The sequence below is a fragment of the Aptenodytes patagonicus genome, chromosome 1 (genome assembly GCF_965638725.1).
Source record: "Aptenodytes patagonicus chromosome 1, bAptPat1.pri.cur, whole genome shotgun sequence".
In the NCBI taxonomy this organism is placed as follows: Eukaryota; Metazoa; Chordata; class Aves; order Sphenisciformes; family Spheniscidae; genus Aptenodytes; species Aptenodytes patagonicus.
In genome coordinates, this window is record NC_134949.1 from 86521445 (window position 1) to 86542801 (window position 21357).

At 39.3% G+C, this 21357-nt stretch overlaps 1 protein-coding gene across 3 annotated transcripts; it reads left to right on the forward strand.

Annotated features, from left to right (window-relative positions):
* Positions 1 to 1035: 1035 nt before the first annotated feature.
* PARP11 (poly(ADP-ribose) polymerase family member 11) lies at positions 1036 to 20422 on the forward strand. Of its 3 annotated transcripts, none has more exons than XM_076346219.1 (8): positions 1036 to 1145; positions 4812 to 4940; positions 5039 to 5159; positions 6422 to 6497; positions 8048 to 8120; positions 8208 to 8338; positions 12211 to 12362; positions 12801 to 20422. In XM_076346219.1, exons 1-8 carry the CDS (start codon positions 1110 to 1112, stop codon positions 13112 to 13114), a joined length of 1032 nt encoding a protein of 343 aa, XP_076202334.1. In that variant the 5' UTR covers positions 1036 to 1109; the 3' UTR covers positions 13115 to 20422. The 3 variants fall into 3 exon arrangements, with proteins under 3 accessions (XP_076202334.1, XP_076202342.1, XP_076202351.1); XM_076346227.1 differs by lacking the exon at positions 1036 to 1145 and adding an exon at positions 1161 to 1472; XM_076346236.1 differs by lacking the exons at positions 1036 to 1145; positions 4812 to 4940 and having other exon boundaries at positions 5094 to 5159; positions 6378 to 6497.
* The last annotated feature ends 935 nt before the right edge of the window (positions 20423 to 21357 follow it).

The window sequence follows — 21357 nt, forward strand, 5'->3', positions numbered from 1 at the left end:
AAAGAACTTCATGAGTCCTTTCAAACCTAGATCCTTCTATGATCCTACGATTTATGGCTTTGGAATGGCCATAAATTGTGGAATGGCTTTGCACACCTTTATGAGGACTGCCTGTTTTCTGAAGTTACTGGCCCACTGGCTGACTGCAGACTGCATTAGCAGGCATCACTTGTCTGCTTTTCCGCTCTGCAGCTCTCATCCTAGAGTCTCTGCACCAAAAGGCTGGGGTGAGCTACATTCACGACTATGGCCTCTCTTACTAAGCAGTCCTAGAACTGCTGCTGCTTCTCGATCTCAGTTGTAGCATAAAGCTGCCCCCAGGTCCCGAACATCCAGTTGATGAATGCCTGCAACAGGCTGCAGTTCTTATTCCCTCTTTGCATTAGGTAACCATACTGCATGCATGGTATGAACGGTCACTTCTGCTGCCCTGCCTGGTGCTAACATGGCATCAGTTCTTTAAAATGCTACGTGTACAGAGTTAAATGCATATACAGGCTCACATATATGTATATTTCACAGGAAAATTATGGGCTGTAAAAATTACTTGGTAAAGCAGAGGCCCGTTGCTATCCAGGGGAACAGCCAACAATCAAAATAACTAAAAAACAAAGTTGTGGGGTACAGAGCAGTGAGGGGTGCTGCACCGGAGCACCTCACAGCCAAAATGCTACTCACCCCGCACGGCACCGAAGAGATTGCCAGAGCCCGCACGACTGACAGGCGATAGTCACAGCAACACCGCCGCCGGGCAGGCCGCCAGATGCCCACGGAGGGAGGGAGGGAGGGAGGCGGGCGGGCGTGCGGGCAGGCAGGCAGGCAGGTCACGGCTCCACCCGGTGCGAGGTACTCCTACTCCCACTCCCACTCCCCCAACAGGGACTCCACCCCTTCCCCAGCCCCGCCTACCCCGCTGTACATTTGCATACCAGGCCTCGCCCCTCTGTGTGACGAGCCTATCGAGCGCGACCCATACCAGCTGTTGCCCCGCCCCTTTCTTCTGCCACCGATAACGGAAGCGCCCGGAGGCCGAGAAGTGACGTGCCCCGCGCGCGGCCTGCGTGCCGCCCCTCCCGCACGCACTCCCCTCCCCCCACCCTCCGGGCAGCATGTGGGGAGCGAGCCCGGGGTGGGCGGCCGATGCGGTGAGTGCGGGCGGGAGGGGGACGGGGGAAACGGCCGCTCCGTTCGTCTTTTTCCTCCTCAGCCCGTCTCCGTACTACGCGCGCCCCGCAGGCCGCTTCTCCTCCCCTCCCGCCCCGCCCCCGCCGGCGAGTGCGCTGCCAGGTTGGGGAAGGGGGTGGGGGGCGTAGGCCACCATCTTTGGGGACGCCTGCGACCCAGATGGAGAGGTGCTGGTGCTGTGCTTATATCGACCACCCCGCCGTGTCCTTGAGCTCTAACGGGATCAGCTCTGGAGGGGGTCGGTAAAGGGGGTGACTGCAACGGTGGTCCCCTGCAGCACGAAGGGGGTAAGTGGTGACACAGCTGCGGAGGGTGTTGTCATTTCACGTTGTGTCCCGTACTAGTGCTGATGCTGTTCTTCCTTCTCCCTTCCCCTCCCTAGCCCTGCACTCTTACCTCAGCCAAGTCTCTAGCTCAGGTGCCTTGTTCTCTAAGGAAGAGCCAGAGAGTCCCTTAGCACTGCTAGTGTTCCCAGCAGGGAGCTATACAAAGTTGGTGTTTGTAGGCAAAGTCTCCGGCAATAAAGCACAAACTGCCAAGTGGAAGCAGACAGCACAAGAAAGCAGATGGAATAGCGCATCAGGATGCTGCTTTATTTTTTACCGTGAGGGTGGTGAGACACTGGAGCAGATTGCCCAGAGAAGTCGTGGGTGCTCCATCACTGGAAGCGTTCAAGGTCAGGTTGGACGGGTCTTTGAGCAACCTGATCTAGTGAAAGATGTGCCTGACCATGGCAGGGGGGTTGAAGGTCCCTTCCAGCCCAAACTGTGCTGTGATTCTATGCACTGTGAAGCGTGTTTGTCATTCAAACTTAAAAGTACTTCTGGAAAAATGAGGCCATGCATTACCAGTAGTAGTAAAGCCATTCAATCACAGCACAACACGCAGTGAGCATTCATTCTGTTTAGGAGGATGTTTTTGCTGTCAGAGTAATTGTGTTTAATTTGAGCTGTTCTGGTAACTCCTGGACCAGTAGAAACAGTGATAATAATGGGAGTTGAGAGGCCTTCTGTTAGCAACAGCATCGTTAATAAAATTCTCATTGCTGCATCTTTGATAGTTGACATTCTGTCATCCAGAAAAACTCACTGAGATTCTTCTGCTCGCTGTGCATGCATTCAGAGTTTTTGGACAAAAAGCTACCTGCTCCTTATAAATGGTGTGGGTTTGATTTTTAAATTCATCAGTAAGTTGAGCAATTTGGATCTGTATCACGTTTGAGAACAGCTCTCTTGTTTTTATGGCTTTACGTGTTCATGCTTTTGGGTTGTTCTTCCATACTTCTAAGTATCCTGGAATCTACCTGCTTACCCTAGACTTTGTGACTAGGGTAATACACGTGGATTGAATGTAACATTTTTGAAAGCTATGGGAATAACTGTCTCCTTAGCAAATGGTTTATTCTGGAGGCTGCGTTGCCTCCAAAGGAGCTATAAGCGTGTTGACAGGGCACAGATGAAGATGCCTTCTCTGTAACTTGTTCAAAAGGCATTACTGATTTGATTGATCAGATTCAAGGCCCTGAACTAACGTTGGGATGGAGCTGAGGTCTGGCCGTTTTAGTGGGAACATGAGGAAACTAAATGTTACAAAAAAACCCTGAATTGCTTTCCTCTTAGCTTTAAAAAAGCGTAGACTACCTCTGCCTTCTCTCTGTAGGAGAGAACACAGCCAAATACTCATCAGAGGGGAAGAATCAAGTTGAAGGTGAAAGATTATCATCAAAAGATGGTGGCCAGTTGTGCTTTAACACCAAGCCAATGTAGGCTGTGACTTTGTATTGCTGTGAGGAATGTGAGATGTTGGCAGATGTCCTCTGAAATAAAGAACAGTTTTCTTATCTCTTTCAAAATATTTTTCCATGCAGCTTATGTACCTTTAGTGTAGTTCTGCTTGAACTTGAGGCAGCTATCCATGTATGTAGCCTTGTGTAGGCTTCCATTTGTACTGAAGTAGGTTTGCCCTCAGATTCTGCAACTTAGAGATGTTGTGGAGGTCCACTTCTGATTGCCCTGTTTTCTAAGCATCTAGATTTTTGTAGCCCTTTGGAGCTTTTGATGATTAGAATACAGTCTCTAGCTATTACCACAAGGAGGTTTCTGGGATTGTTTTTCAAACAGACACAGAGGGCTAGCTTGGGAAAAATAAGGGAGAAGGGTAGTGCTAGCAGAAGTGCCTTCTGCTCTCAACTCCTGCACCAGTAGCACTGGCCAGCTGGTGCCTACTTCTAGTCTCCAGTATTTGCCTTCTTCAGGTCTCTACTTTTTTTCTGGTTGAAGTGTCCAGGAAACAACTGAAGCATCCAGGATATTAACTGGACATAGTTTGACTTACTTGTGCTGGAGGGTGTCGTTCGCTTCTTGGAAGCAAAATTTAAGTTGAAGAAATTGTTAGGAAGAGTGCCAGTCTTGGTTAAGCAGTTAGAGTGGATGAATTGCTGACCTTTTCTGGGAGTAGGGCAAGCTTCTTTCTCTGAAAGATTCCCCCCAACCTACTTAGAATTTTTGCTTGGGGGGTGTGTGTGGCAGACAGAGCTGACATGTTAGGAGATATATGCAAGTAGAGTCAAGTGCTTTCAGAGTTTTCACAATTTTATTGATGAATGAAGAAGGAGCTGAAATCTGGCAGGGACTGTTCTTCTAAAGGTATTCCGGCATAGCTCTTGGTAGGCTTGAACTTGTCTACCTGCTTTTTGAACTTCCATAAATTTGCAGCATCCGCAGCATATCATGAAAAGGAATTCCATAGATTGCCATATGTTTTATGAAGAAGTTTCTCTTTCACTTGTTTTGAACTTGACATGTGCAACCTTTGATAGGTGTCTCCTTCTTATGTTGGAAGAAAATGTGATTTGTTATTCCCTATTCGGTTTTGTCATGATTTTGTAGACCTCTGCTATATCCTTTCCTCAGTCCTTTTTCTTCCATCCTGCAGAACCCCAACTATGGGAGTCATTGCTTGTGTGGAAGTCACTCTGGCTTTTGGTGTGAACCTTCTCTGTAATTACAAGTACAAAGTACCAGTAATTTTACTGTATCATTTTTAAGTGGGTGCATTAGGTGGGAAACAAACCTTCACACAGTGTTGAGGAATAATGCACTGTGGACTTGCACAGTTAAATAATTATATTCTTTGTCTTAGTTTTTTAATTTTTTTCTAACAACTTCTGATATCCAGTCTGACTTGTTCACTGTTGGTAAGTACCTAGTAGATGTTTTCATCAAGCTATCAGACGTAACTCCAACACCTTATTCCTGAGTGGTATGTAACTCGGAGCCTGTTGTATATATGAACGGCCTTGCTCATACGACCATCAGTATGAAATTTATCACCTCTCTTTGATCTGATAAAACCTATAGCTCTTGCCTTTACTGGCACACTTACAGACATTTGAGAGAGTTTTGAAAATGTTTAATTAACTTACAGGATAATACTGGATAAATAGCAAATTGAGAATTTTTCTCTGAAAAAGAGGAAAGAAATCTGCCCTCTGCCTGCCAGGTGGTTTTGGGTTTTTTTCCAGTATTGCAAATTCACTTTATTTTGCTTTTTTGTGAATTTCTCAAATAATGCATTTTTGCAAATAGTATCGAAACTTTTTTTGTGTATGTGTGTGAATGTTTCAGGAAATGCTTCAAAGAACATCAGAAGATTTTTTTCCAAAGATGGAAAGTTCAGTTGAAGAGATGGATACCTCTGATACCCAGTGGGGCTGGTTTTATTTGGCTGAGTGTGGTAAATGGCATATGTTTCAGGTAACTACCTATGAAGTTGTATTAGCTGTGATAGATTCCATACATCAAACTACCTATTGCTTAATTTGTCTAAATGTGCTTTCTCATTTATTTTGAAGACTGATTCGAACAGTCATTGCTCTGTTAGCAGTGAAGATATTGAAAGGAGCTTCCGAACAAACCCACATGGTTCTGTTTCTTTTACTACTGCAAAATTTAACTACACGCTAGACTTTTCAGGTATGTATCTTTTCATAGAGTAAATTTAAATAATAGAAGATGGCAGATACACTAGTTCATTTGTTCATTCTGCAAGTTATTGTCCTCATATCTAGTGCAAAAACTTGTGATTGGATATGTCTTCTTTACTGGAAAGTACATAGGAGTTTTTAGAAGCAGCTGCCCTGTTACATTTTCTAGTGTAGTTTATTAATAAAGTAGCATGTCTTGTTTAGTGGCACTCCATCATGTTGCTGCCGCTTACCTTAGCTGTAGGTGGTATGTAGCATACACCTATGGGACTGGGAAGTTTGAACCTTTTTTTCTTTAACATGCAGCTGCTTGTAAGCTTGAAAAACCTCCTCCATTAAGAGTCTGTATAAGAAACATTGATATGAAGGACGCTTTCTGCAAAATACTGGCATCAAAGTGATTTAATAATTCAGCAGGTAGTTGAAGCCAATTTTGTTGTCAGAATAACAAGGAGATAGGCAAAAGGATTTTCTAGTAGATTGGAAAGATGTCACTTATGCCATGCTTGTAAATACAGAATATTACAGGGTTCTAATGTATGTAGCTAATTATAAATTAATCTGTCATTTGTTCAAAGGTGTGTTCTAATAACTTCCTTTTTTTTTTTTATTTTTTCCATGCCTAGATTGTTTATTTTCTGATTAAATTACGAAACAGCTATATGCTTAAATAGAAGCCTCTTCCAAATGAAAGAAAATAATAGTATTTCACATACAGAAAGTGGGGACTGGGTAAAACAGCGATGTACTGGGAGTAAAGTAGTATGTAACAATACAAGGAATTTTATGTTTACTTGTGTTTAAATGTCTGTTTAAAAAAACCTTTGTTTTGCATCCAGAATAAAAACACTAAATGCAAATGCTAAAGAATGATTTTTATGTTACTGTTTGTAGGTCATGATGTCTTGCATTAAGGATAGTAGTAATATGCTTTGTTGTACCAGTTGTATTAAAGCCAGTGGAAGTTTTGCCACTGATTTAGTGGGGCTGAATGTTAGATGGGTATTTTAACAATAAACGTTTTGTTTGTTTGATATTTGCTCATTTTGCCAACTCATATAAAGACAACGATTCTGAGGCCAGTATTTAGAAACGTTTATCGAAAATGCTGATTTGTTAATTGTTGAAATAGGAATTCCTGTCAAGCAACTTTCGGTGTAGTAATGTTACTGAAAGAAATTACACTTAAATGTTTCATGTGCTATAGATGAATTCCAGAAACTTTCATCCTAACTCTTGTTTTATGCTCAGTGATGAAACAAACCAACCTAACTACCCTTAAGCAACGTCCAATAAAGCGAGCTCCCTTTTCTATCAGTGCTTTCAGGTAAGGAAATAAAAGGAAGATCCCTTACTTTTATTTTACTCCTGGTTCTTCAAAGTAAAATGAAACAAGAATATGTTTTATATTTATTGTTTATATTTATCTACTTTTTGCATCAAACAATTTGAGAGGTGAACCAAGGTGGGGAGCTAGTCAAGTGAAGAAGGAAGACATTTCAGAGAAGAGTAACAAAAGAATTTTTAGTTTGTTTTTTATCTTTTTTCTGAGAAAGTAAGGAACTTGTAGTGGGAGAAGCAAGGCATACTGAATACTGATACCCTTTGGCAAGGTTCTTAAAGCTGTGCCTGACTTCAGCTGTTGGAGTCCCTTGCTGTAAATACCTGTTGAATCAGAATTGCTGTGGAGAAGCAGCAGCAAAAAATGGAGTAGTTTGTTCCATTGTAATAATGCCTTCATAAATTATTTAGAAGTATTACTGTAACAGCAAAAAAGATTGAGTTATATTTTTTTGCCTGTATGTTTTAATCATTTACTCTAAAATGATTTGAAATTACAAGAAATTGCATCATAACAACCAGATTGTTTTATGAGTCTAATTGCTTTAGATTGTAAGTTTCTTACCATTTGATCAGTCATTAGATGTAAAGCTGTGCTGATGTAAATCTGATACTCACTAAACAATAAACTGATCTATGCAGTGAGACTACCACAGGTAAAATTGACTATATGGAATATGTGGGGGTTTTTCCCCAAATAGTTTCTGAGAAATAATTTTAGTTCTGAACTGTAGTCTGGTTATAATTTCAAAAAGAATTTTGGCATTTGTAATAAGAAATGTAGTAGCAATCTTTTTACACTGACATTCAAGAAGGCCTGAGTTTTTGAAGTGTCAGCTGTTTTTTCAATGGATATTTGCTGAAGAGTGCATGCAATAATGTGGCAATTTGCTTTTGTTTTTTTGTTTCTTGAATAACTGCATTCAGTACTCTCTCCATGTGATGACACCGTTCTTTACTTTCAGGAGATTGCTTCTTTTAGTCACAGTTTTAAGGCTTAAAAGCTGCTATGTATGTGATGTATATGCTTAAAACATTCTTTTTTTGAGGGTTTGGTTTTGTTTTTTTAAAAACAAATTCAACTATAATTTTCAAGTGTGTGTTTCTAACATAATGCTTTTAAGTACTTCAAATGAGGGCTCAGTTTCCAGAGGCTTAGGCTAGTTGTAATTCCTGATAGTTTGGAATGTTCAGGGTATATGTACACTCTCACATTTCTAAATTAGTGTTGCTCTCCTGATGTTGCGGACCTTTCTGACCATCTTTTCTGATTTATCTTCCTATCTTTTGTTGGGTAGGTGGTGTATTAAAACTGTTCATTACTGTGCTTTATTTATAATAAGCTAAGCCAGAATTTGAGTACAAAATAAGACCTCTTGCCTTTGACCTTACCTGCTGACAACAGCCTTTGTTTGAATTAAAACCCCTGTATAAGGGGTTTTTTTGGCATACTGTATTGTTTGGAGCAGGAGTTTGACAGGAAGAAAATGCCTCATGTCTTTGATGTGATGTGTTTTTACCTTTTTTTGTTTGAAGTTTCATCTGTGAAAATGAGGCTATCCCTATGCCTTCACACTGGGAGAATGTAAATACTGAGGAGCCATATCAGGTAAGAGTTGGTATGCAAGTTGGTCAAAAACATGTGATAATGAAATAATGCATCGAACTGAAATCGTACTAACCTCTTTTTTTCCAGCTTATTCCATTGCAAAAGAAAACAAATGAATATACTGAAGTTTCTAGTCTCTTTGGAAAAACAATGGATAGCCACCGAATTAAAAGAATTAAGAGAATACAAAATCTAGACTTGTGGGAGTTTTTTTGCAGGTGAGATTATTTCTAAAACCAACAGTCTTAGGATTGCTAACAGAGCAAATCTTGAAGGCATGCAGCAGAAATATGTTTAATTGCTTTTATTATTAATGAAAATATGTTACTTTTTATCTTTTTTTAGTTTTCTTATTTGTGATTCCTCTGTATTTAAAATTCCATTTTCAAGACTTTGTAGTTTCTACAGGTGCAGAAATGTAATACTTGTAGAAATGCATTAGATGTAGATGTAGCACAGATGAGACTGATGCATTAAAGATGTTCAGGATGTCCATGTGGTAGATGCCCATGATACTTACAGTGAAGTAAGGAGAACAAAAATAAACTTTTTGTAAAAGAATTCCTTGACAGGCTTGTATTATTTTAATTTTCAGTGAACAAAGCAAATGAATATTTGTGGCTTGTTTAATTTCTCAACTTTATGAAACTTAGGACAGAATTAAGTGTCCAATTAGCACATATTCATGTCACTTCTTTAAGTTTAATGTGCTACAAAAGTTTTTTCTAAGTTCTCTGCTTTTCCCTCTTCATATTGTGCTGGCCTGGAAGAAGTAGGAAGTGCCGAGTTCTGTTTCCACTTATTTCGTAGCATCAATCTTAAGCAGTTGTATTTGACAGAAGTTATCTGTGTACCCTCTAAGAAGGAGTACATATCAGAATCAGTTTTAAAGATGTATTACACTATTAAAACGAACTGAAGTAAGTTAAATAGTGAGGAAATGACTAAGCAGATGTATATTAAAAATTTGCGTAAGTTATATGATTTTTTTGAAAGATATGTAACTTATTGTTAATTTAAAGCTGTATCATTAATATGCATAAGGAAATTAATTTAAGCTCTTGGTTAAGAGAGTTAGCCTTCTCTTAATTGCAAATTTATTTGGTTATATTTACCTGTTTTAAGTATTAAGGCTTATTTGCTTAGCCTTGTGTTTCAACATTTACCTTTCTACAAGTAAGTTTCTGTAGAGGTGTATTTATACTATCTTAATACCAATCTTAATTTTTAGGAATAGGAATAGCAAGCAGACTTCAAAGTAAGTGTCCTTTGAGTCTCCAGTGTAGATGGCAGAGGGGCAGCGGAAGACCTTTGTTGCTTAGCTTAGGAACTGATGTCATTTGGAGACTGTACTAGTTTTCCTGACTGGTCAGTGAGTAGAATTCGTGGTTTAAGAACTCTGAATCTATGGATGCTGTGCTAGAATATTCTCAAGGTATGAAACTGAGAATGGGAATTAGAATTTCATACATCAGGAGTATTACAGTATCACCATATAACTAACTACAAAACAAGGTACTTCTTAGTACCTGTACGGTATAAAAGTATACGGAGAAAAGTAATTTCGGTTTTAAAACTTCTTTCCTGTACCAAAAAAATACAAGTAACAACGAAAATTGCTAGAATAAGTGTATGCAATTGAGGCTTAGCTGCTTTTCTGCTGAGGGTAAAATACAGCCTTGGAGTAGATGGGCTTGCACACACTGGTGAAGAAATTATTGCCCCATAGTATATTGCAAAAAAGTAGGTATTCCAGCATTTCAAATTCACTAAAAGTTCTTTTGGTGTCCCATGTGGGAAGGTAAAAGTAACAAAAGATGAATCTTAGTCTAGCGTATTTTGGTTTATACATCTCAGTTTGGAGTTGTAGAGGAGTACAGCAAGTAGAAAATGGTGTTTGGTCAGTGAGATTGCTGACCATCTTTAGAAACAGCTTGTGTACTTGCACATGTACAAAGAGCATGTCTCTGGGTATTTAGTTTTGCTTTAGGTTTCTCCTTTATTGAGTAAACTGGCTGTATGAGAGCCTTCTGAGTGGTGGATCAACTTAATTTTGTTTTATTGGATTAGCTTGTCACTGCTGGTGGAAAGTGCTAAGATGGTGTTTTTGTAGAATAGTTGGACTCCTCGATTTCTGTTCCAAATCAACAAAAAGTCCTGCTGTGGCATTTCTGCATTGTGCAGAACCACCTTCCCAGTGTGCTCAGTATATTCCACTACTTCTGAGGAACAATTGCTACTTAAACTTTTGTGTTTCTGAGAAAGTATTTTGTTTCATTGATAAGGTCAGTGATTAAATTTGAGCATTGCTTGAATGATTATTTGCATCATTGTAGTGGTCAAAACATGTTTGCCTGTTATAATAGTTCCTGTATTAATGACTATTTTAAATTGGTTTCATGAAATCAATTGGTTGGAGATAGTGAAGGACTGTTACAGAACATTTTTGGACAAGTGATTATTCACCTTTTCTATAAATTTGTTCTGTTCCCCTATTTCAAGAGAAGTTACTCTAGGCTACCTTTATACATTGTCAGAGATCAGCAGCCAATAATAGAGGGCTACTGACTGAAAAATTTTAAATGTTCAGCATTACTAGCCCTTAGCTCAGAGGTGTTGCCTCACACAGGTAGCTTTCTCAAGATGCAGGGAATCTTGGCTCCTGGGTTTTGTTGAATTACTAATAGAGTGGTGCTTGAGTGCCTGGAACCTCTCTGCCTCTGACACAAAATGTCACAAATGAGATTATTAGTGAAACCTCTCAGATGCCCTTGAGATTCTACTGACATTCTTCTGATTTGGAAAGCAGTTGTAGGGAAAAAAAGACACCAAAAAAAATTAAGTTGCCAAGACACAGGTATTTTAGTTTGCACTAAGTGGAGGAGAGAAAGAAAAAAAAAAAGCTGAACAATGAAACAGAATGAATATCTCTTTCAAGCTAAGTACTGCAAGATTTTCACTTCTGTGAAATGTACTTATTTATAAATAATGCATAATTGCAATGTAATGCCATTAATATGATAAAGAATCTTTGCTGCCTGGCTCTTTCCCTGACCCTGGTTGATAGGACTTCCTCAGACTATATCTAAACTGTAGGCCCTGAGAACTCTTCCCCAGTTAAAGTGTGCACTCCAGTTATAAGCAGATTGCTTAATCTGACAAACCTAAGTATGTGCCTGATAAACCTAAGTATGTAGCACAGTGCTCCGTGCACTGTGGCTTTTATAGGAAGAAAATTCAGGTACATAGACAAGAGCAAAGCTATGATACACTCTGACTTGGTTTTGTCTGGACAGTCAAAGGATCGTAACTATGAACAGCTCAGTGATTTAGACACAGCTCCAGAGTCAACTTCTTCATGGATCTTAGGAAAACCCAACTGACAGAAAGTCACTTAAAAAAGATGGATGGAAAATATATCTGTTCTTTAATTGAAGGTGTGCTATGGCCTTCTGCCCATGAGACTGTAATATAGGTTCACCTGTAGTATAAGGTTGGGTTTTTTGTTTTGGGGTTTTTTGGTTTTTGTTTTTTCAAAATTCTAGACCAATGTAACCCTGTCGATGCATGCCTTACCTCTTTTAGAAAGCATGTGAACCATAAATTCAGAAAACCATTATGAAATGATCATGTTAAAAATTTAGGTAATTTTATTTTTAATATTTTTGCTGGTTTACCTGGGTAATTATACTTTACAATCCACTAACTTTGTTATCCCTCCCACCATGCTATTTAAGTAGGTGGAGGGAACAAAATGGGAGAAAAATGCCTCTCGTTTAAAAACGTATCTGCAGGAAATGACCACACTGAAACTAATGCCAAATGAACAATGTTGATAAAATTGGTATAAAAGACCTTTTTTCCTAACCTTGGATTACTTCTGAAAATAGTCCACAGTATCCAGAAGTGTGTGATTTCTAAACATGTACCTTAAGAATTCTGATCTGTTTAAAAACTAGAATAATCTAGACACTTGTGAAAGTGGAATATATGGAGTGTTTTAGGTCTGTCCCCTTTGCAGTGTTTTCAGAGTAGTAACTTAATTTGATTGTACAGATGTTTGTAATGCTGTATTGTGTGTTCTCTGTAGGAAAAAAGCTCAACTAAAGAAGAAGAGAGGTGTCCCAACTATTAATGAGCAGATGTTATTTCATGGCACCAGTAATGAATTTGTAGAAGCAATATGTATTCATAACTTTGACTGGAGAATAAATGGGATGCATGCCGCTGTATATGGAAAAGGTAAGTATTTTTGTCACGTACAACAGTTTGGTAATCTTAACAGTTGAACATTATTAAGTGTTCCCTATAGTATGTTCTTTGTGATGTACTCCCTGTGTTTATTGAAGAGCTGTTCAATATAGCTCTGCTTTTACATCAAGTGTAATTAAGAAAGTTAGGATGCAGCAAGGAATGTAATTGTCACAACTGGCTGGTAGGACCAGGGAGCGTGGGAAAGGGATGCCCAGCAAAGCAGTGTTGATCACAAGACAATCTCCCTACTAAAACGTTCCCACTAAAAATATTTGGTCATGTTGCTATAATCTAACAATTTAGGAAAAAAAAAATATTGGATTGCTATGGACATAAAAGAACACACATCTTTCATCATATCCCTGCTCTAGTAGTTAAGCTGTCATGATAAGAATGTCATCAGATTTTTTTTTTTTTATTTGAAAGGGACCTATTTTGCAAGAGATGCCTCATATTCCAGTCGTTTCTGCAAAGAGGACATGAAGCATGGAGATACTTTTCAAATTCATGGTGTGAATCTGCAGCCTCATCTGCATAGACCAGATAAAGTCATGTTTCTTGCTCGTGTATTAACTGGTGACTATATCAATGGTGATTCAAAATACATGAGGCCTCCTTCAAAAGATGGAAGTTTTGTGAACTTGTATGACAGCTGTGTGGATAATACCTGGAACCCAAAGATCTTTGTTATCTTTGATGCCAACCAAATCTACCCTGAGTACCTAATAGAATTTTGTTAAGCTTGAAAGGAGCTGAACTGGATATTGTTTGTGTCTTTTTGATACTTTTGTTCCTTTTGTAAAGACAACAATATAAAAACATGAAGCGTGAAAGGAGAGAGGTGAAAGAAAAGCTAGCGTATGTTTACGGAGGAGAGAAGCTATGAAACATTAAGAGGGATTGTCGAACTGTTTTAAAAATCTGTAAACTTTACTAACGCATTTTGCAAATGTAGAGACTATTACAAATTTGAAATTGCTTAGTGAGCCTTAAATACATTGGGCATTGGTAAGTTTTCAAAGGCAAGATTTATGTTCTGATTTTTTTAATATATTGCAAGTATTTATTCATGTGGTAGAAATATGCCTGTAATATAGTATACATATGATGAAACTAATCTTTTATAAAGATTGTCTGTAGAACATAACAATAACAAAAACAACAACAACAAAAAAAAACCCCAGGGGACTTGGCTACATATGTGTGTATGTCTGTGTTCTGTAGTACACGTTGCTTTTGTGTTTGGAGGTGTCTCAGTTTGGATTCTAAACCTACAAAAAAATCCTTCCGGAGAAAACTGATGAAGGAGCTATAAAGTTCACCGAAGCTGTTATGTTTAACTTCAGGTACGTTTAACTGTAAGCTTCAATTATATACTTGCAAAGCTTTAGTCATATACTTGCAAGATTACAAAACGCTTGCACTAGGATTTGAACTTTGGTTTTGATGGAAATGATGCCCATAAGCTCTTGTGGTTGTTAATTGTTTGGTATGTAACTGTTGAGCTCAGTGTTGGGATATCAGCAGTGCCGTACACCTTTCTGAGTTCTTCTATAGAATTTTTGCCCTCTTGCTATAATATGCGTGTGTATGCACTTACATTCATGCAGCTGTGCTGCTGTGATTCTTGCCTGGTTAGGGTTTAAGAAGCACTCAGTGCTCATGTACTTGCTGTTACTGAAAGCAATGTTTAGATTAACTTTACTGGAAATAATACAGTTTAACTATGAAAATTTCAAAAGATGCCATCCTTTAATTTTTAAACACTTTAATAGAAAGCTTTCCATAACACTGGTGTAGATCTGGTTTTCATAACTTGTATAGTTGTGAAGTTAAAGAGTATTTTTCACATGTAGAAAGAGCAAAAGAGACAGTATTTGGGTAAAGAACAAACTTGAGTACCTAAATACATGAAGAGCCTGAAGAAGGGGCTGTTACAGTTAAACTGTTACTGAAATGTTAAACAATTTGCTACAAAATTGTGTCCCTAGTGTTTTTCTTCGTTAAAGGACCTAAGGAGCACTAAGGGACAAGGTCTAAGTGGAAGCCTTTCCAGGCTTCTGCTTTGGCTATGACCAGTAACAAATCCCTATAGAAATAGTATATAATTATGGCAGATATGGAATGATCTGTATTGATCTGTCATGGAATTGTTAATGGACTTTTTGGATCAAAGGCTATGTTTAAAATCTATTGTATTTAAAAGGCACTGCAGCTGGCATGACCAAGTCTGCTCAAAATCAAAATCCATATAAACCTATGGAACTGGAAGCAGAATATGACTACATCGCAACTGAGGATGCAAACATTCTTCCTTCTCCTTAGTGCGGTTATCTTTGCCTGTCAGTGGATCTTGCACAAGTTGGGTGTCTGTATTTATAATTTCATGGCAGCTTTTCCTTTTGTTTCTGTTGCTAAACCATTTAGGGCTAAGATGCATTTTCTTTTATTTTAGTGCAATAGGAAGTATGATCTCTGATCCCAGTTGGGAACTCTAGGTTCTACTGTTGTAAGCATGATTTGTGTTTGATTCACTACTATGCTAACTGTGCAAAAGGCACATTGTTCTCCACACTGTATAAGATATTTAATAGCAAATCACGCAGGGAATTTGTGTATTACTGACTCCTTTTTTTTTTTCTTATACAGTATTCTACAGAACATACATTTTATGAAACTAACAAATACATGTGCTGTTGTTCCTTTGAGTTGGTCTTCTATTTCTTCTGAGGTCTGAACTGACCTTTTTAGTTAAGAAAACTGAAGTTTCTTTTTTAATGTCTCACGGACACAAAATACCATAATCTCTACTGATCTTAGTGACTTTTCCAATTGTTTGTGTGGTGGTGTCTTGTTTACTACTTAACTCACTTAAATTGAATGGCAGAATCTTAATCTTACCAAATCACTGTGCAATTGTAGTTTCAGCTCTTTTTTTAATGTACTGTTCTGCTTTCTGGTGTCCATTTTTGTGCTGATGGATCTTGATACTGAAAGTATCTGTAAAGTAGCCATCCTTTTGCTGGCAAGGGGAGAGAGATTATTATTGCAAGCAAAGTCCAGAACTCTACAAATAGTCAATACAAGAAATAGTTGGACTTAATAAAAGGAACAGTGAGAGAGGAAGGGAGGAAAATAATTTCTTGGACTACGGAGTGTTAAAGAAATGAAAAGGGATTTGGTCTGATTCTGGGGAAGGAAACCTGCTATTTTCTGTTACTATTTAATGTAATGAAACTTTATGCTCCCATTTTCTTTTTACACCTGTGCAAGAGAGCATGTCATTCTCTTACGTGTCTTGATCTGAGGTAAATTATTCTTGTGGCAGAATGTTTTCACATGGGTACAACACTTCAGTATGAGCTGATCTTATTTTTGTATTATACTGGCCTCCTGTGCCAGTTTTGATTTTTAGAGTGGGTGTGTACTCAATTATTGCTGAACAGATCTCATTTCATCCAAAGCAGTTTGGGAGAGCGTCTGTCTTCATTCCAGTTCACTTACAGGGGTAGTTTGTACAAACTTTTGTTTTTAAGTTAAAATCTGCAGAAACAAAAGGATACAGCTTTATTTTTTAATAGATGGCCCTTACATCCAAGCTAGATGTGAGATACATAATGTACCAGCTGGAGTTAGTGACTTAAATTCCAGGAGTACATTAGATGCCAGTTCAGCTCGTGGTTTGAGGACAACTCTGATCCTTTTTAAACCATTATCAGCACACAAGATCATAGCAGGAAGGCTAAAGTGAGTTTGTGCAGTCTACATAGATGGAGATCACTTTCAGGAAGAAGACTCATCAGTAATTGGTGTGCTTCTCAGTGGCCTATACAGACTGTACACCTGATGAGCACGTCAGTCTTAAAATTCCTTTGACCTCTATGTCCATCAGTGTTGTAACTATGATTATTATTAGGCACTGTCCAAAACAGCAGACTCCCAGAACAGCATAGGTCTGCTCCAGTATAGCCATCTTCACAAGTCACCAAAAAATTGTGGTGAATTTGCTGGTGAATATGCACATGCACCGCAGGCACACCAGAATTGGGGAAGACACAGACTCTCCCCCCTCAGCCGGCACCAGGCACACGGGCAGTGACCCATGGTCCCGTTCCAGCAGCGCTGAGCTCCTTGCTCGCCTCGCTCATGCTGTCCGTCCCCCCCCCGACAGCTGGTTTTGGGAACAGACACTCCAGTGGCTGGGGGTTAAAGACCCCCACTGGCTCCAGTAGCTGACACGGAGACCCCGCTCAATCCAGTCGCTGGCACCAAAGGCTAGGGTGCCCACCCCCACGTCTCACCAGTAGCTGGCACCAAGTCCTTGCAGCACATGTTCACATGGGACAGAGAGTGAGCATATGCAGAGAGATGCTTAAGAAAAGATTTAATAAGAAGATACAAGAAGCTAGGCTGGACTGCAGTGATCAGGCACAGGGCTCAGCCAGACAAGCCCACTGACCAGCCCCATTTTACAGCTGACCGGCCCCACTTACACCCCTTTCTGTCTACCCGCCTTTGTTCTGCCCTGTTCCCCCTTCCCCTGCGCATCCCCCACCCCAGGGGTCTTGTACAGCTCTATTTCAGCACCCCTCGCAGTCCCGGGTCCCCCGGTATGCAATATTATCAGTTGCAAAGTCCAGGCTGATCTTCCTGGAAGTGGCACCTGTGGTTTCTTGAGAGCCCACACTCTTGATAGTCAGTGTGCGTGGTGAGGTTTGTTTCTTGCCATTGTCTCCATGTTTGTTTTGACAGGTCTGTGTCTCTGTGTATTTTGTTTCTGGTTTCCCCCTTTTCCCCTTAGTTTCCCAACTGACGGTTAGATAACCTCACTGGAATAAACTTTCTCACACTCTCATGTGCCCTTATCAATTGATGTGACTGACCAGGTTTGGTTCTCATCCCTGCCTCCCTTATCATGTCAGTCACGTTTGTGTCCCCGTATGTTCTAGTTTGTGGCTTCCTCCTTTTCTTATAGTTCCTGTTGCATTGGAAAAGGTCCTTGACCAGATACCTTTAAAGGAGTGACACTCTCCTTCCACATACCCTTACCGATAATTGTGCCACATAACATGTCCTGCAATTCTGGTCCCACATTTGTCCTAACTTGGGGATTTAGTTGGAGAGGTCACATTTCATTCCTATGGTAATGAATGCACATAGCAGGATCATTTGCACTGAGTTTTCATCCTGATGGCTGGACAAGAGACAGCCAAGGTGAACACAAAGACTGGAAGCTTGCAAGTTCTTTTGAGTGGATCTTTTAAAGGGCCCACTTGAATGTATGGAAGGAGGACAGTATTTGGTTTATAGTGGAATAAGCAAGAAAAAAATTGCAGTGTAATGAAGAGACGGTGTACAGTATGGGAAAAGGATAAAGAAAATAAACTCTGCCCATTCAGACGTTAATCAGTTCCACGGAATACCATAAAATGAGTTTCTCTTCCTTGTGTGCTTTGAGCTGTTATGAGTTTCATACTGTTGTCACGTTAAGGATTGCAAGCCAGCTGGTCCTGGCTGTTTGCACACTTACTTGCAGACATTTAAAGATTAATTTATAGCTACTACTTTTAGAGTCTTTTGCAAAAGAGATTGTGACTCCATGGCTAGAAACAACAGTCTTAAGCTATGTTCTTCTCAGCTATTGACTTTGTTAACTAGAAATGTCATTAATTTCTGTATTTAAATTTTGCCTGCATATTGCCTTAGAATGTCTTTGAGGTTTTTTTGTTTCAGTATTTTCCTTTTTAGAAAAATGTATTTTGCAATTAGAGAGGGATGAAAGAAGAATAAGAAAGGATAAATGTATCAGTATTTGGGGAAGCTGCTTCGTCCATGTTCTGAGAGTGTGCCTACCAGGAAGGCAGACAGTGGAAATGACATTATGTTTCCTATCTGAAACCAAGAACAGTTAGATCAATTTCCTGTTTCAGTCTGCTAGCCAATAAATGCCAAATTTTACTTAAAGGGAATGAAATCATATTGACACCAAAAGGAGCAACCTTAAATGTTTCTTCTCTTTACTCAAGTTCTCCACTGATATGGTTTTCTTCCCTTTGACTAATAAAGCACTGTAATACGTAAACCAATAACAGGTGGTGAGTATCTGACTCGTGTCCTGGTTTCATGAACAATATAAGGCAACATAAAACCTTAGCCTGCTCACCTCCCTCTTTCTGTTCCCGTGCTCTGCTTGCATTCATGTTGTCATAAAGTCAACCAGACAAAAGATCTGGATCTTTGTTAAAAACTAATCTGGAGTGGGAAAGATGGTTCGGCTTAGTTACAGTGCCATTCAGTTTTCTTTTCTGGTCTGTAACACTACTGCATAAATAATATATGGCTCCAGTAGACCTATCTACTGTTGACAAGATATAAAGGAAAATGGGAGAAGAATGTCAGGAAAAAATGTAACAGGAATGACAGACCTGTGTCTTTGGAAGTAGCTCCAATTTATGGTGCATTGTGCATGAAACAATGTCAGCTGTAACAAAAATCTGCCACCTCAAACTTTGTCCAAAGGCCATCAGGCTAAAGCAAGCAGAAGGGACTTGAAAGGCAACAGCTGTACTCATCTGTGAGTACATGACTACTGTTGTAGTCACAGTAGGGTTTTTTAATTTAAAGAGGGAGTCCTTAAGAGAAGGATCACCTAATTACATAAAACATACATAAAGAAAGACCACATTAGCTGCAATAGCCATGTATAGGGCTTAAGGCATAGGAATTGGAGCAGTAGTTATAAAATGTGCCTGTCCTTCAACTTACTTATTCAGCTTTCTATGCCTCACTTCCCATTCCATCTCTTCTTTTATGTTTACAACACATATGGAGTGCGGCTTGCAGCTGAGCTTGACTAGCACCCCCAGATGCCCTTTGTAATATGCTAATGTAGTTTATTGTATTAAGTGATGTGTTTAGGTTACAGACCTGCTGGTGACCAAGTAGCTAGTACATGTAATTTTTTTTCCAGTCAGTATCTACCTTTGAGCTGGTGAAGGTTGTCCAAGAAAGTAATCCCAACTGAGAACAGTTGGTGCAAATTAGGCTTTCAAAGGATGACTGGATACTGGATACACTGTGCTATTATCTATGTATTAACCAGTGGGATTACTTTTAAAAGACTTTTTTCTACAATAGGGCTGGCTGACACGAATACGTTCATCATAGATTTTGTGTTGTGTTGAGAATACTGTATCCCTGACAAAGCGCTGTCAACCAATTACTGGATGTATATGAGAGTGACTTAAATAACAGCTCCAGACTGTTTTTTTTTAACTTTTTGGTTTGTTTTTTTTTTTTAGTATAAGAAATATGACCCAAAGCAATGGGATAAGACAAGGACAAGAGATGGAAAACTTGGGAAAAAAGATAAATGGCAGAAAAATGGTTACATAAGTGAAATAGAGCATGTGTGTGCATGTATACTGGGGCTGGGGAGTGGAAGCAAGAAGGGGAGAGAACATAAAAATATTACTGCTTTAAATCTGTCCTTTAAAATTTTTAAACTCAGTTTTCATGCTGATGATCTTCCTGAATGTTCAGCAAACTTATGTATTCCCAGCGGGACAGAGTATTGGATGGAGAGTTAGGGGACCTGTAGTCAAATTTTCATCCCTTTTGGCACTTTGTGATGAGGGCAGACTTACAAAAATGGTACATACATGATACAGAACTGTCAGAAATGAGAGACGTAGCTAGAGCACCTCTTCTAAGGAGCATGGGGATAGCAAAGTATTGCTGTCTGCTGTAAGCATAACTGGCTTCTTGTGGGGCCAACGTGCTTCCTGGAATATCCCCACAGCAGTGACATTGCATACATCTTGTCTTTGCATCTCTTCCATGACAAGTGTGTGATATCAATTTTACTGTACTTAATTGATCACTCTAGTGTGATAAAAGGAGCAAACGTTCTGTTTTATGTTAATGAATCAGAGGAAACTGTTATTGCTCTAAATCTTTCTGCTCTAAGAAGCAATTGATTTCTGGACAGGAACTGTCTTCTGTTGTGTGCATACACTAGTTATTGCAATAAATCTCCATTTTTATTGGCCTTTAGCTGCTATGGTGGTAAATATGACTGATTTCCAATTTCACAATATGAACTTTCTCTGTCTCTGTAAAAAACAGGTTTCTATCAAGCATGCTCATAAGGTGGTGAGTTTCTGAAAGTTTTCCTTTGATGCACAAAATTCTTCACTGATCAGTATTCAACACTCTATTTATGAGAACTGCATTAGGGAAGACAATATAGTTCTCTTTATAATAATTATTCATTTAAACTGAAAAGCCCTGAGCGGAAGAGATGTGACTAACAGAGCTTTTGGCTATCAGTGCACTGCAGCTGTTTCTCAGCTGGAATCTATGTAATGCTTCATCACAGATTGCCAGGTTGTGGACAAAAATACACAGTTTACCCCTCAGCATAACTGTGGGGGGAATTGGTAAGGCAGTATATAATTAATGTTGGATTTGATCCAGGATACCTTTCCCTTAGGAGAGCTGATCAAGATTTTTAATGGCAGTATGTTTTTAAGACTGGTTTATGGTTCAGCAAACTGTAGAATATTGAGTAAAATTAGAACTGTATCATGGCACAGGCTGAGAGAGGAGAAGTCCATCTACTGTACAGCTGGCTCCACATCCTCGCAGTGAAACTTTCCAAAATGCTGCTTTTCTTTTAAAATAAAAATTAAATGCTAATCCTCTTCAGCTTGAGAAGTATGAAGAATATGGCTGTAAAATGTGATAGGAAAAAAATCAACATGAAGAACTGATTTGAATGTTCCCCTGGGAATGTTGTGGGTTTCAATATTTCAGAAATGGGTTTGCTTAGCCCTGAGGGAAAGGGATTGGAAGAGCATGATAGACATGAGCATGCACAAAGACTGTACTTTGTGCATGTACTGTTTTAAGGGGGAAGAAATAGGTCACTGTAGATCAGATAGCTAATTTGGTTTCCTTTAAAGCCACAGGAGGTAGAAAG

Excerpts from the sequence above, each read along its gene's own strand:
- PARP11 (XM_076346219.1), top strand. The coding sequence starts at position 1,110 with ATGTGGGGAGCGAGCCCGGGGTGGGCGGCCGATGCG. Across the intron at positions 6,498-8,047 it reads TTTTCTATCAGTGCTTTCAG|TTTCATCTGTGAAAATGAGG; the intron begins GTAAGGAAATAA and ends TTTTGTTTGAAG. Across the intron at positions 8,339-12,210 it reads TTGTGGGAGTTTTTTTGCAG|GAAAAAAGCTCAACTAAAGA; the intron begins GTGAGATTATTT and ends TGTTCTCTGTAG.